At 34.7% G+C, this 18,788-nt stretch overlaps 2 protein-coding genes across 2 annotated transcripts in view; both read right to left on the bottom strand.

Moving 5' to 3' along the window:
• The window catches only part of LOC122746113 (40S ribosomal protein S20-like), a 75,615-nt gene extending 60,975 nt beyond the window's left edge, over positions 1–14,640 (bottom strand). Inside the window, 1 exon segment of the mRNA XM_043991596.1 lies at positions 14,421–14,640. Coding sequence (XP_043847531.1) covers positions 14,421–14,640 — 220 coding nt within the window.
• Positions 1–18,788, bottom strand: part of DPP10 (dipeptidyl peptidase like 10) — an 883,075-nt gene that overhangs the window by 739,222 nt on the left and 125,065 nt on the right.

Raw genomic sequence — 18,788 nt, 5'->3', positions numbered from 1 at the left:
TGCCCTAAAAATGTGATGAGGATCCTTGCTCCATTATGGTCACAAACTCTGGTGTGCTAGTGTCCTGCCTTACCCTGAGATTATCACACAGGATTGCATCTCAGATCTGGGTATGGGAAAAAGAAAAGAGTCCTGCCACCAGCGTCAGCAAAGAAAGTGCTGTGATATCCTCCCCAACAATTGTTCAACTTCCTTATTGCCTCTGGGCTGAAAGTTCTGGAAGCAGCCACTGCAGCAACTGATTCAGTGACTTCCAAAGTCTACTCCTGGTTGACTGTGGCCTGGTCTGTGCTGGACTGTGGTCCACTCTCAACAAGGTATGACAGAACTTCCTGCCAACCTTCAAAATTGTCTTTGGCTAGAAAAGTATTTCACCCCATCCCTTTGTGGGTTCTGCTGCTCCAAGATAGTTTTATATAATTATTAAATATGTTTGAAGGGGTTTGAGGAAGAACTCAGACAAGTTGCTGCCTTTTCTCTGCCATCTTGTCTTCACCTCAGAAAATATATTTCTATTACTACTAGCTGAAATTTCATTATCATTCTAATTTTTGGTAATCATATCATCCAGGTAACTCATACTTCCCTTATAGACACAAAATAAAAAGGAAAAAAAATGACTACAAAAAATTCACAGGAAAAAAAACCATTCAATTAATACACAGTACAATTTCAGCCAGAAGTCCTGGAAAATATGAAGCAACAGGTTTGTTTTTTTTTAAATGGTAAAATATTTAATTGACTAAATGAGAATAGTAGAAGGAAATTCTACTACTTCTAAACAGAGAAGGAAAAGAAATAAGAAGTATGGAGGAAAAATGTGCAAAGGATCAATAGCTTTGTGAAAATATATAGAAAATCATATCCAAGAAAAAAATTAATTTTATTTGTAGAAAATTAAAATTAATCAAATATAACATGTCTATGAAACATAAAAAATAATCCAAAGTCTGAAAAGAAAAAGAAAAGAAAGAATATATATGTTATAACAAAAACAACAAAATATCATAAGAATCACTGGACTATCTTAAAGCAATGTATAAAAGAAGAAGAAAAGAAAAACAATCAAGAAATGATTAAAGAAAACTTCCCAAATTTCAAAGAATAAAGGACAAAGTAGAAATTGAAAGAACCCACTAGTTGTCTTTTTTTTATGGGGCAATGAGGGTTAAGTGACTTGCCCAACGTCACACAGCTGGTAAGTGTTAAGTGTCTGAAGCTGAATTTGAACTCAGGTCCTCCTGAATCCAGGGCTGGTGCTCTATCTACTGTGCCACCTAGCTGCCCCCCCCCACTAATTGTCTTTTGAATGTAACTGCAAAATGAAAAGCACCAAGAACATTATAACCAAAATATTATATATTACATATTAACATTACATTACATATAAAAATAATAAAAGAGCAAAACATAAAGAATTTAAGCATTGAGAAGGACCAGGCAAGATCACACATAATTTAACACCCACCACAAGAAAGGAATGGGGAGCTTGGTATATGATATTCTATAAGACCAAATATCTAAACTTACAACCAAGAAAAATGTACATGGAAAATATGTGTACAATTTTACATGGGAAAATAATCTTTTTCTTTTCTTTCTTTTTTTTTTCCGGGCAATGAGGGTTAAGTGACTTGCCCAGGGTCACACAGCTACTTAAGTGTCAAGAGTCTGAGCCTGGATTTGAACTCAGGTCCTCCTGAATCCAATGCCAGTGCTTTATCCACTGTGCCACCTAGCTGCCTAGAAAATGATCTTTAATAAAATACAGGATGGAAAATAATTCTAGCCAAAAAAGTTTAGAGCTATATACATTATTGGAAATTTAAGCACAAGAGTCAAAAGCAACATAAAAAATGTAAAACTGAGTATGCAACCCAGTTCAGTGGATAGTGTAAAAGATGTGGAATCAGGACGGCCTGAGTTCAAATCTGACCTTGTACATTTTCTAGCTTGGTGTCCCTGGTTGTCTCTATTTATTTGTCTCAGTTTCCTCTTCTATAAAAAGGGACAATAACAACTCCTACCCCCTGGGGTTGTTGTGAGGATCAAATGAAATACAGTTCATAAAGTCCTTAGTACATTACCTGGCATATAGTAAACTCTATATGAATGTTAGCTATTACAATTACCTAATATTATTATATCAGACTAAATAAAGATAAATAATTATGTTCTCATATAACATTATTCCTATATTATCCCCTCAAAACTCTATCATTATCAGCAGTCATCTGTTGTTCAGTCATTCAGTTGTATCTGATTTTTCATGACTTCATGGATCATAGCATACAATGCCCTTCTGTCCTCCACTATCTCCAAAGTTGGTCCAAGTCATGTTCATTCCTTCCATGACACTATTTATCCATCTTATTCTCTGCCATCTCCTTCTCCCTTTGCTTTAAATCTTTCCCAGAAGAGAGTGAGTCTAATTAGATAAAGAACAAGGGGGTTGGGGGGTGTTGTTAGGGTTTGATGATATTAAAAGAATAGTAGAAAAGGAGGGGAAGAGAAATACTTTGGTAAATGGAGGGAGAGGAAAGATAGGAAAGGTGATAATATATAATAAGGGAACTCTAATAGTCTATGCAGACAAAGAAGAAGGATTGAATGAGAGTGGATGACACTTGCTTTTTACTGATCTGATCTGATCTGGTCAAAGGAAATAAGAATATACACACAGATGGATACATAAATATGTATCATTCAGGGCAACATGAGAGTAGGGAAAGAAGGAAAAGGGTGGAATAAGGGAAAATTGGTTTAGGGAGTTACTTTCTGCCTCGTCTCTGCCTATATTAGAAGATTAATCATCTCAAGCAAAACAAACTCCTAAATAGGGGGTAGAATAAAAAATAAAAGGAATGGATAAGAAACCAGGATGGAGGGAAATGTATAATTCTTTGAAACTAGGTTTTCCAGATTGGAAGATCAGACTTTTCCCTACTATTCTTTGCTGTCTACATGGATGTCTTTTTATGTGTAAAACATTTATCAAATGGTTCATTTAAACTTTAAGGGAATTTTTTAATGGATTTTTTGTTCAATTCAAGTTTTTAATGCCATGTTAAATTTTAAATCACTGTAGAAAGAGGCAGCAAAAATCAAAAGGTTTAAAAATTATACATGAATTTCAAATAAGAGAGAATATCCTACACTTTCTAAATTTAGAAGAAAATCCAAAGAGACAAAAAGGGGAATAAAATATTGTTTCAAAAACAATTATTAATCAATCTTTGCTTCATATTTGTTTCTATCAGGCATCATGGCATTACCTAAAAGTATATAATATCATATAGTTCAGAGAATAGCTTTTTAATTGCTGTTATTGAAATAAACACACATTGGAAGGAGGTTCAAATACTCCTTAAAATTCTAAAACCCATAAATATGAAGTAGACACCAAGTTGAGGAAAAATTAAAAAAAAAAAACGTGAGTTTCAAAATGCCAAAATAATTTCTGTGATTTTCCCCATGACTACTTTATACCTCTGTATCTCAAGAAAATTATTTGTGAACTATTAACAAAAAAATTAAACAGGAAAAGAAACCATTTTGTCAAGGAGGTAATCAGGAGAGGTGTATCAATCTTGGAATTATTTTTTGGCTTGTAATACACTAAAATATAACTACCAACCATTTAAATGGGTTAGTTTAAATCCTGAACAAATTTATAAACAGGAAGAATCCTCAACTCCATTAATATTGATGTATTTTATTTAGTTGTTCATTAGAGTTAGAAAAATCAATAAAATAGAATGTGACAAGACATTCTAAGAAGAAAAACTGAATATATAACAGACAATTTTCCTCTTAGAAATACCCCTCTCATTTTTCTCTTAGTAAAATAAAACAGAAGTTTTAAAAAAGTGTGATACAGGGCAGGAAAAGTATCTTGGACTTGGACTCAGACAAATTTTGTTCAAACATAGCTCCATTACTTTATTGTTCTGTGAGTTTTGACAAGTGCCAAACTTTTCAGGACTTAGTTTCCTCATTTTTCAAGTAATAAAGTTGGACTAAGTTATCCCTAAATATATATTTAAGCTATAAAAACCTATGAAAATGACTTTTCAAACTTTCCTATATGGGTGGGGGGGCAGCTAGTTGGCACAGTGGATGAAGCACGTGCCCTGGATTCAGTAGGACCTGAGTTTAAATCTGGCCTCAGACACTTGACACTTACTAGCTGTGTGACCCTGGGCAAGTCACTTAACCCATACTGCCCTGCAAAAAACAAAAACAAAAACAAACCATTTCCTATTAAGTTTATCAATATGAAATCTGCAATTCTGCCAGAGAATCCAAGTTTTGTTTTGTTCTTGATAAAGCTTATCCCATCAAATATTGCAATTGCGAGGAAGATTTGAACTAAAGAATAATTAAAAATGGCTAAATTTTCATGTGTATGGAAACACTAAGATGTGACTGACCATATGGATCTATAACTGGTACATGCTTAGAAGCAGAAGAAATCAGATGAATTCTTCAAACACAAGTCCATTGTGGGGAAAGATTTTAGAGCATGGCAAGGTGGTTTAGTAATACTTGAATTAACAAATAATTTAACAATGTGTCAAGAGTTAAAGGAAAACATTTGGATAAAGGTATGTAGGAATAGAGACTTCTATATTTTGATTACTTGAGCCAGTCTCTTTCCAGATCACTTCTACCCTTAAAATCTTCCTTAATTCTATTTTGCTGACATTAAGTGCTTTTCTATATAAATGACAGGATGAAGACTCTTAAATTGAAATCTGAATATCTCTCTCTCCCTTCTATGACTCTGGGGGTGGGGGGAGAAACAACTTTTTGATTTTATTTGTTATAAAGTAGATAGAGAGAGGGGGGGCTATAAGAACTGTACCTGTATTTCTATATTGATAGATACTGATTAGGAAATTCTCTCTACTAGTAAAGTTCTATACCTCTTCAGAAACTTAGAAAGTTTCATAAAAGACTTTTTAAAGAGTTGCTTACAACATGACACAACAAATATCTGTCAGAATCAATATTTAAACTGAGAGACTTCTGTATATAAAGCTAACCTTTCATCATGTCACTGTCAAGAGAGATCAGTGTGAAGAGTTTTAAAATTAGAAGGATCAAGGCTATCCAAATTATGGAAATTGGCTTGGCTCTTTTATGTATTCTTAAATTCTACCCAAATATGTTGATTACGACTTTGAAAATAGCTTTAATACTTCATAGAGTATTTCTTCATTCTGGATCTTGATTCCTCTCAGATAATCCTAAAATTCTAAAATTAGAAGAGGCTTGCATGTTATCTAATGTAACCTGATGTACACTGCATGAATTCTCAATAGAAATCAGTTGTGGGGCTGCTAGGTGGCACAGTGGATAGAGCACCGGCCCTAGAGTCAGGAGTACCTGAGTTCAAGTCCGGCCTCAGACACTTAACACTTACTAGCTGTGTGACCCTGGGCAAGTCGCTTAACCCCAATTGCCTCACAAAAAAAAAAAATCAGTTGTTCTGTGGTGTGGAGACAAGATGGCAGAGGAAAGGTAGTGATTTACCTGAGCTCCCCCCAAGACCCCTCCAAATACCTTCAAATAATACCATAAGACAATTCCTGGAACATCAGAACCCACAAGAGGACAGAGTGAAATAATTTTCTGCGCAAAGACAACTTAGAAAATGCACAGGAAATTTCTATCATATCAGGGTCAGAGTGGAGTACAGTCCAAAAGATACTGTACCAGCACAGACCCAGCCCCAGCAAACCAGAAGTATGCATCAGGAGCCTCTGAATCTGCAGTAGGAGCAGTAGCAACTGCTTTTGGAACTCAGTCCATAGAAGGTAAGGGGGTCAAAAAATCATCCAGGAGATTAAAGGGGTCTTTTTGCTAGCACTGAGGTAGGAGTCTGTTGTTTTGCCCATAACAGGATCCAGCTGATAACCTGGGGTGGTGATCCAGAAGCAGGGAGGGGCATTAGCATACCGCAGCTTGCAGGCACAGTAAAGCTGGATACTCCTCTTACTCCAGGGAAGAAAAGCAGAGTTGTTGTTTGCAGAGAAGAGCACAGGCAAGGATTGTAGTAAAGATACTCCTCCTTATATCATACTACCTTGGAAGAACTGAAAACTTACAAATCCCTAGAAGTATCTCTGAAAACAGTTGCACATGTCCCCTGAAATTTGAGAGTACATCCTACACCCTGGAAGCAGGGCCACACTTTAACAAAAAATTAAAAGTCAAAAAATAGGGTGGGAAAATGAGCAAACAGAAAAAAAAAATATGACCATAAAAAATACTATGATGAAAAGGAAGGTAGAAATACACACTGAGAAAAAGATAACAAAGTCAAAGCTCCTCCATCCAAAGCTTCCAAGAAAAATATGAATTGTTCTCACGCCACAGAAATTCTCAGAAAGGACTTTGAAAATAAAGTAAGAGAGGTAGAGGAAAAATGGGAAAAGAAATGAGAATGATGCAAGAAAATTATGAGAAAAGTCAATAGCACGGTAAAGGAGACAAAAAAAATTGAAGAAAATAACATCTTAAAAATAGACTAGGGACAGCTAGGTGGCACAGTGGATAAAGCACTGGCCCTGGATTCATGTGGACTTGAGTTCAAATACAGCCTAAGACACTTGACACTTACTAGATGTATGACCCTGGGCAAGTCACTTAACCCCAATTGTCTCACAAAAAAAAGAAGTATATTAGGGGCATCTAGGTGGCACAGTGAATAAAGCACTGGTCCTGGTGTCGGGAGGACCTGAGTTCAAATCTGGCCTTAGACACTAAACACTTACTAGCTGTGTGACCCTGGCCAAGTTACTTAACACCAATTGGCTCACCCCCCCAAAAAATAGACTAGACCAAATGGTAAAAGAGGTACAAAAATCCAATGAGGATAAGAATGCCTTGAAAAGCTAAAGTGGCCAAATGGAAAAGGAGATACAAAAACTCACTGAAGAAAATAAGTCCTTAAATTTTAGGAATGAATAAATCGAGGTTAATAACTTCATGCACAATCAAGAAACAGTAAAATGAAACCAAAAGAATGAAAAAAATAGAAAGCAATGTGAAATATCTCATTGGAAAATAAAACTGTCCTGGAAAATAAATACAAGAGATATAATTTTAAAATCATTGGACTACCTGAAAGCCATTGATTAATGGGACAGACAGACAGAGAGACACTAGATATCTTCCAAGAAATTGTCAGGGAAAACTGCCTTGATATTCTAGAATCAGAGGATAAAATAGAAATTGAATGAATCCAGAAAAATCACCTCCTGAAAGAGATGCTAAAATAAAAACTTCCAGGAATGCTATAGCCAAGTTCAAGAGCTTCCAAGTCAAGAGGATAATACTGCAAGCCACCAGAAAGAAATAGTTCCAATATTGTGGAGCCACAGTTAAGAAAACATAACATTTATCAGCTTCTACATTAAAGGATCTGAGGGCTTGGAATATGATATTCTGGAAAGCAACAGAACTGGGATTACAACCAAGAATCATGGACCTGGCAAAACTAATTGTATCTTTCAGAAGAAAAATTGGCCATTTAGTGAAAGAGAGGACTTTCAGGCATTCTTGATGAAAATGCCTTGAGTTGAATAACAAATGTGACTTTCAAATATAAGACTTAAATGAAGCCTAAAAAGTAAAACAGGAAAAAGAAATCACAAAGGATATTAAAATGTTAAACTGTTTAAATTCCTACATATGAAGATGATACATGTAACTCATAAGTACTTTCTCATTATTAAGGCATCTGGATGGAAGATAATTAGACAGAGGGCACAGTGAAAGAAGATAGAGAATAGAGTGAATGGCTTGAGGAGGGAATAGGATGAAGGGAAATACAGTTAGAAATAGTAAGTGTGAAAAAAATTTGAAGTTTGTCTGATAAAGTTCATTTCTCAAACATAAAAATCTGAGGCTAAGGAGGCAGCTAGGTAGTGCAGTGGATAAAGCACCATCCCTGGATTCAGGAGAACCTGAGTTAAAATCCGGCCTCAGACACTTGACACTTACAGCTGTGTGACCCTGGGCAAGTCACTTAACCCTCATTGTCCCGCCAAAAAAAAAAATCTGAGTCAAATTTAATAAATTAAGAGCCATCTACAAATGATAAATGATCAAAAGATTAACAGTTTTTGGGGCAGCTAGGTGGCTCAGTGGATAAAGCACCAGCCCTGGATTCAGGAGGAAGTGAGTTCAAATCCAGCCTCAGAAACTTGACACTTGTTAGCTGTGTGACCCTGGGCAAGTCACTTAACCCCAAATGCCTCACCAAAAAAAAAAAAAAAAAGTAACAGTTTTCAGATGAAATAATCAAAGCTATCTATAGCCATATAAAAAAGTGCTCTAACTCACTATTGATTGTAAAGATGCAAGTCAAAACAATTCTGGTGTACCACCTCATACCTATGGAATTAGATAATAGGACAGCAGAGGAAAATGTCAGATGTTGAAGGTGATGTGGGGGAAATCCGACACTAATGCAATATTGGTGGCACTTCAAACTGATTCAAAAATTCTGTAATTTGTAACTATGGCCAAAGGACTATAAACCATGCATGCTCTTTGACCTAGGAATACCACTACTAGGTCAGTATCTAGAAAGAGATGTTAAAAAAAGATGAAAAAAGATAAAAAGGTATTTAAAAAATAACATGCCAAAGGATATATATATATATATAATGTTTTGTTATTTTATGTTATATAGAAAATTTTTCTGGTGCAAAGAATTGGAAATTGAGGAGATGCCCAACAATTTGGGAAAAGCTGAACAAATTGTGGCATGTGATTATGATGGAATACTATTGTGCTCTAAGAAATGATGTGCAGGATGTTCTCAGAAAAACCTGGAAAGGCCTACATGAGCTGATGCAAAGTGAAATGTACTGTGTAAAAATAAAAAAGAGTATGATAATATGATCAGCTGTGAATGACTTGACTATTCTCAGCAATACAATGATCCAAGACAACTCTAAATGACTTATAATGAAAAATGCTATCCAACCCCAGAGAAAGAAGTGATGGTTCCTGAATGCAGATTTAAGTTTTTTTTTAACTTTATTTTCCTTGAGGTTTTGTTTTTTCTGTTTTCTTTCACAACCTGACTAACATGGAGATGTTTTGCAGAACTACATATATATAACATATTGAAGTGGTTACATTCTTAAAGGAGGAATGGTTTGGGAGAGGGGAAGGAAAATAATTTGGAGAAGCAGCTAGGTGATAGCACTGGATAAAGCACCAGCCTGGGATTCAGGAGGACCTGCATTCAAATCTGGCCTCAAACACTTGACACTTACTAGCTGTGTGACATTGGGCAAGTCACTAACCCTCATTGCCCTGCAAAGTAGAAATTAATAATAATAATAATAATAATAAGGAATACAAAGTTTTTTAAATGGATACTAAATATTGTTTTTACATGTAATTGGGGAAAATAAAATTCTAAAAAAGCATTTAAAACATATAAATGTTATTCTTTTTTATTCCCTCTTTAATTCTTTTCTACCTTATTCCAATGAATGCACCCAAGCATCCAATCCTTGGAAATGTCGATTTTCATACCTTACTTGTCTATTAAATCACTTATAAGCACTAACTTGAATAACCATATAACAACAATCATCTGTGTATTGTTTTTAAGAACAAAGAGTATAACCCATTAATATGTATCCTGTGCCAGTTTTATCCATGTTCTATCATACAATGCCTTGGCATATGACAGGGTATTGACCTAAATCATTGCAGATCTTCCTCTTTCCTTTGAAATTAAGGTGTGCAAGTGGAAAAAAATCTAGCTGTACAGCTGTCATTCCTTCTTCTTACCACATATTTAACTTATCTCCTCTTTCTATAATATACTTCCTTGGTAATATCTTTACTGCTGTTGTTTAGAGTACTTTACTCATTCTATGTTTTAATCTGTTTCTATTCTTCATTGTTTTCCAATTCATTAGCCTTTGTGTTATATTCATTTATTAAATTCTTCGTAGTTAGACATATGTCATATCTAATTGAAATTTAGCAACAATGGTAGAACATTACCTATTAAAGGGTGTTCCTTTGCTTCTATGAGAAGCTTAAAGATAGAAAATAAGCTTTGAAATTTTCTGAAGGTAATCATGCAAACTCTTGTCTTTCTGTTCAATTTTGGACCCAAGTCATTGCCATCTCTATTGCCTATCCAGTAAATACATAGAGATGAAAAGATCTATAGGACAGATATCCAGTACTTAAAGATGATGGAGTGAAATCATACCAAACTCTCCCAACAAGCCTTAAATAAAAGTGAATATGGACCAAAAGCAAACAAAAAATTCATAAAGGATCTAAAAAATGAAAAAAGTGGAGCAAAATTCAGATTTAAAAATTAAATTAGATCAGTAGAGTAAGCCTTGGAAAAAGAAATAAGCAATACAAAATAATAAGGAAAGAGAATTGAGAGCTGCATAAAAAACACAAAAATACTGTAAAAAAGTTCTTTCAAAATCAGAATTATCAAATCAGAATGCAAAAGCAGTCCAATCCTAAATGAAGAAAATAATTCCTTAAAAATTACAATTAGACATATGGAAGCTAGTGACTACATGAGACATCAAGAAATAATAAAAGAAAGCCAAAACATTGAAAAAGTATATAATGGGAAATATAGTATAAGAAAAAAATTGACATAAAGCACATCAAAAAACATAATAATGATTGGAACATTCAAAAGCAATGATACAAAAGAGAGCCTACATATATTTCAAGAAATTATAAAAATAAACTACTAAGCCAAAATAGAAATTAAAAGAATTCAGCAATCCCCTCCTGAAATTGATCCCCAAATTAAAATATCAAGAAATATTATAGCCAAATTCCAGAGCTCACAGGTCAAGGAGAAAATACTGAAAGAAGTCTGAAGGGGGCAGCTAGGTGGCACAGTGGATAAAGCACTGGCCCTGGATTCAGGAGTACCTGAGTTCAAATCTGGCCTCAGAAACTTGACACTTACTAGTTGTGTGTCCCTGGGCAAGTCCCTTAACCCTCATTGCCCCACTAAAAACAAACAAAAACCAACCAAACAAAAAAGAAGTCTGAAGAACTCTCTAAACATGGTAGGGTAATAGTCAAGGTCACACAAAATTTAACTGCTATCAGGATAAACGAGTGGAGGTTTGGGAATATCATATTCCAGAAGTCAAAAGATTACAATGAAAAAGGACTCAATAAAACTTAATATAATTATAGGGATGGGGGAAATGGATTTTTAATGAAGTAGAAGACTTCCAAGCATTCTTTATGAATAAATTACACATGAAAATAAAATTTGACAAATGATATAAGACAAGTATAAAAAAGAAAAACATGATTGAGAAATTATAAGGTACTTGATAAAGTTAAACTGTTCATATTCCTATATGGGAAGCTACTATATGTAACCCCTATGTACTTTATTTTTGTTAGGTCGATTAGGAAAAAAAAAAATACTTAGAACGCATTGATATGTCTACTATAAGCGGATGATCTCAAAAGAAAATTAGAGGAGTGAGAAAAATGCACTTGAAAAAGTTGGAAGGGAAAAAAAGATGGAGAAATTATCTCACATAAAAAAGGCACACAAGGAAGAACTTTCATAATAGGAGGGGAAAAGCAATGCAGGGAGGAAGCAATGATTGAACATCACACTCATCTGAAATGGTTCAAAGGAAGGAAACTATAGATATAGATAACAGACACACAGTTGGAAAGGGAACATCTTACTGAACAGTGAAGTAGTATGGGAAGTGGTTAATTGAAAGGGAGATGATAAAAAGGGAGAAAATGTTAAGGGATGAAGTGATCAGAGGCAAAATAGATTTTTGAAGAGGGATAGAGTAAAAAGAGAGAAGGATAAATAGAATAGATAAATGATAGTGGGAAATGGAGTAAATCAATCATAACTGAAAATAAATGGAATGAACTCACCCACTAAAGTTAATAGAATTGCAGAATGAATTAAATACAAGAATCCAATGATATTTTGTTTAAAAGAGACACAGTTGGAACAGAAAGACAAATACATAGGACTGGAGCAGAATCTACCATGCTTCTGATGAAGTAAAAAAAAAAAAATGGATAGCAATCCAGGATACTACAAAAGGAAAAGCAGAAACATACCCAATGAAAAGAGATAATCAGGGAAAATATATTTTGATAAAAGTTTTCATAGATAACTAATTAATATCACTACTACAATATATATGGAGATACACTAAAATGCAAAACATCTAAATGTTGGAAGGAAACGTTAAATGTTATAGGAAGAAATAAAAAATAAAACTATATTATTGTAGGGCTTTAATTCACCCCTCTCAGATCTAGATAAATCTAAACATAAGACTAAATATGGGAAAAAGTTAAGTAAATAAAGAGAACTTTAGAAAAAAAAGAATGTTACACCTATACAAAATACTGAATGGGAACAGAAAAGAGTATCTATTATATTCACCTGAACATGACAGCTTCACAAAAATTACCATGTTTTGGAGCCTAAAAATTTTACTAATTCAGAAAAGCGGAAATATTAAATGCATTCTTTATAGACCAAAATCCACAATCCACATGCATATGTATATGTATGTGTATGTGTATATGTATATATGTAGATATACATATGTATCAAAAAAGGTATTTGAAACATATATTAAAATTAGTGGAATTCATACCCAACAATCAAGTACATATTGAACTTTGCCCATTAGATCTTTTTCAAGTAATTAGTCTTTTCTGTGTGACTAGAAAATCCAAATTCTAAGTAAAAAAAATTTCTTCCAAAATTCTGTGCAATGTCCCAGATCTGAATGATCAAAAACACTGGCATCTAAAAAAAAGATGATTAGTATTAACAAAGAATCTTTGTTTAACTTCAACTTCCTCTTTCTGATTTATGAGAGAATACTTGCCTATAATAGTTATTTATCCTTCTTTACAAAAAAGTTTTTATTATAAGTTATTGGTACTGTAATGAGGAGCTAGGTGCTATGGTAGATAGACAGCAAAGCCTGGAGTAAGGAAGACACGTCTTCATAAATTCAACTCTGGTCCCAGATACTTACTACCAGTATGACCTTAGGTAACTCACATAACCCTGTTTACCTCAGTTTCCTCATCTGCAAAATGACCTGGAGAAGAAAATGGCAGACCAGTATAGTATCTTTGCCAAGAAAATCCCAAAACAAGGTCGCAAAGAGTTAGACATGATTGACATGAAAGAACAGCAAATTGCTGCCTTTTACAGCCTTCTCTTTATTGCTGACTAAAGTACTGTGTGGAGTCATTGCTATGGTAATCAATTTATATTATTTAAATTTTGAGAAAAATTATTGTCATCTGTTATTTCTATGGTCCATTTTCCTTCCAGCAACATATAGATGCAAATTCAATTACACATAGGAGTAAACAAAAAAGAAATCAAGATTGGTGTCACAAAGCCCATCTTCTTCACAAAGGAAAATCAAAAATCAGTTTCTGATATCTACATAAGCAAGGATTTATGTGAGACATGAATCTGTAGCAAGCTAGAATAAAAATTGAGTGACTTCAAACAATGTTTACATCTTCTACTACCATAACAAATATCAATTATGTAGATTTAGAATTTTGCAAATGGAAGGGAACCTATATATTAAGAAAAAAATAAAAGCCAATTTAAAATCATGACAATATTTGAATGAGTGTGGAAACATGCCCAATAAATATAACATTATCTAGACAACAGAAGAACTTGGTTTTTCCCCATTATATCATAGAACTTTTAGATTCTTCTTTATTATTGAACATGAGAGTGAGATGGGGGAAAGAAATATAAAAAGAGCATGTCCAGTGGTAAGGGATACTGCCCTATGATCTCTAGCACCTCTAGCTATTGGAAAACATTTAGAAAAAGGTAATCACATTGGTGAAGGATAAAAATAGATCTTTGGGGCACTTCACTAAAAAGACATCACTTAACCTTTCTAGGCCTTACTTGTCTTATCTGTAAAATGTGAGATGGAATAAATGATCTCTAGTTCCTTACAGTTCTAAATCTCTGGCATCTTTCCCAGATATTACCTCACCACTAATCTTTAAAGCAGCCATTCATAAAGATTAAATCCATTTAATTATATTCATCTAGATATAATATTTTCCATAAAAACAATAACAACAACAACAAAACAGAAGTCAAAATATTTTCTTTCTTTCTTTAGAATTTTCCCCAAGTTACACGCTTCCAGGGTGCACTGTCCCAAGCTCCAGGGAGTCCCAGGTGGTATGATTTAACCAGAGGCATGTTCTACACTTCCCTGGCCTGTACTCTGGTCTGTAAGTAACCACAGGCCTGCTTGCTCTTTAAACCAGGAATAGAATTCTGTTTCACTGTGACTACAAGCTCAAGTGTGCCTGCGCCCCTCCCACACCCTGATTGTCATTCAAGACTGCTTCCTGGTTCCTGGCACAGACAACACAACAGAGTTCTGCCTCAGCACCAGCAAAGACCCCTAAAATCTCACCCCCCACCACTAGAACCCCTCTTTGGACTGTGATCTGAGTTCCAGAAGTAGCTTCTGCTTCAGCTGATGCTGAGGCTCCACAGGCCTGCTTCTTTGGCACAGCCTGGGGCTCGATCTTTGCCAGCATGACCCAGGTCTGGGTTCCACTCTCACCCAGGTATGACAGACCTTTTCTGCCAACCTTCTAAGCTGTCTTTGGCTGGACAATGATCTCACCCTATCCTTTTGTGGGTTCAGCTGATCCAGGAATTGTCTTATGGCATTATTTGAAGGTATTTGGACAGATCATGGGGAGAGCTCTGGGAAGTCACTGACTTTCCTTTGTCATCTTGGCTCTACCTCCCCAATATATTTTTCTAAAACCAGGTAACCTCTGATATCTATTAGCATATCACTGGTCTATTAGTTAAGTAAATGTCAAAAATGGAATTTACTTTAGTTCTGCATGGAATACACACACACACACACACACACACACACACACACACACACACACATCTATAGCCCTGACCAGTTGTATTTACATTATACTTCAGGAAATCTGGGTAAGAAGGGGAAACTTTCATTTTTGTTTTTGTATGCACAGATGTTTCTAAACTTTTGTTAAATTAAAGGCATGGAAATCACAGAAGCAGAAACTCCAAATTTCAAAAGTTTGAAGACAACTTAGCAATCATCTAGTCCAAACAATATCAGGAATTGACTTGGAATTATTTCATTGGTAGAGGGAATAGAACAAACCTTTATGAAGGACCTACTATATGTTAGGTAATGTACTAAGCACTTTATAAACATCTCGTTTGATCTTCACGACATTTTTGGAAGGTAGATGCTATGATTATGCAAATTTTACAGATGAGGAAACTGAGGGAAATGAAGATTAGGTAAATTCCCCGGTGTCACACAGCAGAGAAGTAGCTGAAGCCAAATTTGAACTCAGGTGTTCCTGACTTCCAACCAATCACTCTATCTACTGCTCACCTAATTTTCTCAGAATAATTGCCTTAGTTATAGGGAGGTACTACTTAAAAAAATTCTTAATATAGGTCATCACTTTCTCTCTATTTTATAGTCTTAAAGAGTTGTCTAGAACCCTGAGAGGTAAAGTAATGTGTTAGCATCATTCAGCAAGTATGTATCAGAGATGGTACATAAACTAAGGTGTTCTTGGCTTCAATGCCAACTCTGTTATGCAACACTACTCAGAATATCCTCACTAAAATCTTCACTAGAATCCAACAAGTGGAAGTTTACTAGGCTAGAATACATCCAATGAGGAAGACTTTCTAAACCAACAAAATGACCAAAATCACATCTGTCCTGTATATCCTTGGGCCATGCTTGATAAAAAGAATGAAATTCTTAGAGATATCTGTAGCTACAGAGGCTTTCTATGTAACTTCTGGAACAGATGGTCTGCCCCATTACTTTTCAGTGGTAGTATATGTGCTTGGGGGTGAGGGTAGACATCCTAGTTATGGGAGAATTTAGTTTAAAAAAAAAAAACCTGATAAGCAATACCTAAGTCCAAGTCTGGAAGTGGTACATTTTTGGAAGGGGAAGGGAATTTTCATGAATATTTTTAGAATTGATATGAAAAGATAACTGAATATATCACTGACTAAAAAAGAGAGGATTGATAGATTGATAACATGAAGATTTTGTTTCTTTTTGCTGCAATGTTTCTCAAAGTAAAGCTTGGAGCATAGGAAGAAGAGATGTAAGAGGAAGCTGTTTTGAAGCAATAATTGAAAAGCAGTACAAAGAAATTACTTTCTTATCTCAAAGCATTCATCCTTTTAAAGCATTTGGCAAAAGAGGTGTCATAATATTAATATGAAAAAAATTAATTGCATCAACTAAGTAAAATATCCCTCATTTGTCTACTGATCAATACAATTTATCTATTTTATCAAAAAGACCTTTTTTTCTATGTAACTTTGAATTAGAAAAACAGTGATAGGGTGAATTTCCTACTTGAGGCCAGTTACAATTGTGTTTCCCCACAGGCCCTATTCCAAACTATATAACCCCTCCATTTCATCCATCATTCTTTCCTTCTTTGTTCTTTCACATGGCAAAGAGATGGCATTTTCTCCTTGCCAAGACCACTACTTCTATTTTGCCTTCGATCCTTTCTTCCCATCTCTTCTGAAAGCCTGCACTTTCAAAATTTCTCTAATTCTCTACTTATGTAACTTTTGTACTCATTGTTTTATAATCTGCTAGCTGCTTCCTTGTCCCTAAAAATATCCCCAGGTCTTTCCACCAAATAAACACAAAAACAAAGAAATAATTAATAATTTAAATATAACCTCATCATACCCATTTGCCAGCCAAAATAAAAGAATATGCACTCTGTACTTTGCCTCTACTTCCCCCACCATTTACATTTCATCCCATTACCACTACTTTACAGCCAGTTTCCCCACTCTATTAGAACTACTTTCAAAAATTGCCCAATGATTTTCTATTTGAAAAGCCATTTTTCTTATTGCACTTGCCTTTTCCACACTTTTTGACATTTTCAACATTTCATTATTTTGCATGAGTAACATATATATCTGCTCAGTTTCCCACTATTTCTCAAGACTCTACCTTTTAACCTCTTCTCTACTAAATTTATCCCTCAGTCGTCTCATGATTTCAATTGTAATCTCTATTCTAATAACTCCAGAATCAATATAACCAGCTCATTTCTTTTTTTTTCCGATATCACAAATTGACTATTGTTTATGTTAATATACTTGAACTAGTGCTGTCCCAAATGCAACATTTAAAATACAAATTATCCCCCCCCCCCCATAATTGACCTTTCTCCAAATTCCTGTAATTTCTGTCAAGGGTATGTCTATGTTCCCAGTAAACCAAATTCACAATCACAGACTCATATTTGAAACATCTCTGAATGGGGCAGCTATGTGGCACAGTGGATAAAGCACTGACCTGATATGAAGATATGAAGGATATGAAGACCTGAGTTCAAATCTGGACTCAGGCACTTGACACTTACTAGCTGTGTTGTGACCCTGGGCAAGTCACTTAACACTCATCTGCCAAAAAAACCAAACAAACAAAAAACAACAACTCTGTACTTCATCTGACTGAATCATTTGGCAAGTCTTAAAGATTATAGGTGAGAAAGAACTCTAATATAATTGTTATAAACATTCACTAAAAACAAAGCCAGTACTCATTCACATCTTCATCACTTCTTGACTAGGCTGTTGTAATCACTTCATTGTGGGTCCTCCTGCCTCCAGTTTCTGATCTCTCTAATCTTTCCTCCATGTAGCTACCCAATTTAAATTGATACACATCTAGGGGTTCGGTTCCCTTCTTCAAGAAGGTTTTGTGATTCCCTATTTTTTTTATTTTTAAAATTTTTTCCCTATTATATGCATATATTTTTGAGTTCCAAATTTTTCTCCCTCCCTCCCCACTCCTGAGGCCAGCAAGCAGCTTGATCTAGCTTATACATTACAATCATGTTAAACATTTCCACATTATTCATGTCGTAAGAGAAGAATCAGAACAAAAAGAAAAAAAGGCAAGAAGAAATAAACAAGAATAATAACAAAAATTAAAATATGTTTCAATATGCAGTCAGATTCTACACTTCTTTTTCTGGATATGAAGGGCATTTTCCACCATAAGTCTTTTGGCATTATTTTGTATCACTGAGAAGAGTTAAATTTATCACAGTTGATCATATCACAATGCTGTTGATACTCTGTACAATGTCCTCTTGGTATTGACACTAGCTGTGTGACCCTCGGCAAATCACTTAAGCCTCATTGCCCCACAACTTCCCCCCCACCACAAAAAAACAACAATATTCTCTTGGTTCTGCTCATTTCACTCAGCATCAATGCATGCAAGTCTTTCCAGGATTTTCTGAAATCTATCTACTTATCGTTTCTTACAGAACAATAGAAACCCGAGGCTCCCTTAAAATCTTAAACAAGACCATCACCTATAAGAGGCCTTCTACTAATTTCTGGGTATTAGTGTTCTCCTGATTCCTAATTATATTGTGTTTCTTTTACACATATTTTGATTTTATTCATTTTTGTTTAGATTGTTTCACCCCAATATAATATAAAATGTTTTTAATTGTGAAACCATTTTTTCTTTCCCTCACAACAAATGCTTGGCAAAATAGCTGGCATATGAGAGGAAGCAATATTTGCTGAATTTAAATGAATTCCCAGAGATTCCATACTATAATCCCTGTTGCTATCTATGTATTTATACATTTTATAAGAAGACTGG

Source organism: Dromiciops gliroides, chromosome 3, assembly GCF_019393635.1.
Source record: "Dromiciops gliroides isolate mDroGli1 chromosome 3, mDroGli1.pri, whole genome shotgun sequence".
NCBI classification, from domain to species: Eukaryota; Metazoa; Chordata; class Mammalia; order Microbiotheria; family Microbiotheriidae; genus Dromiciops; species Dromiciops gliroides.
This window is presented reverse-complemented; position numbering and strand designations above follow the sequence as displayed.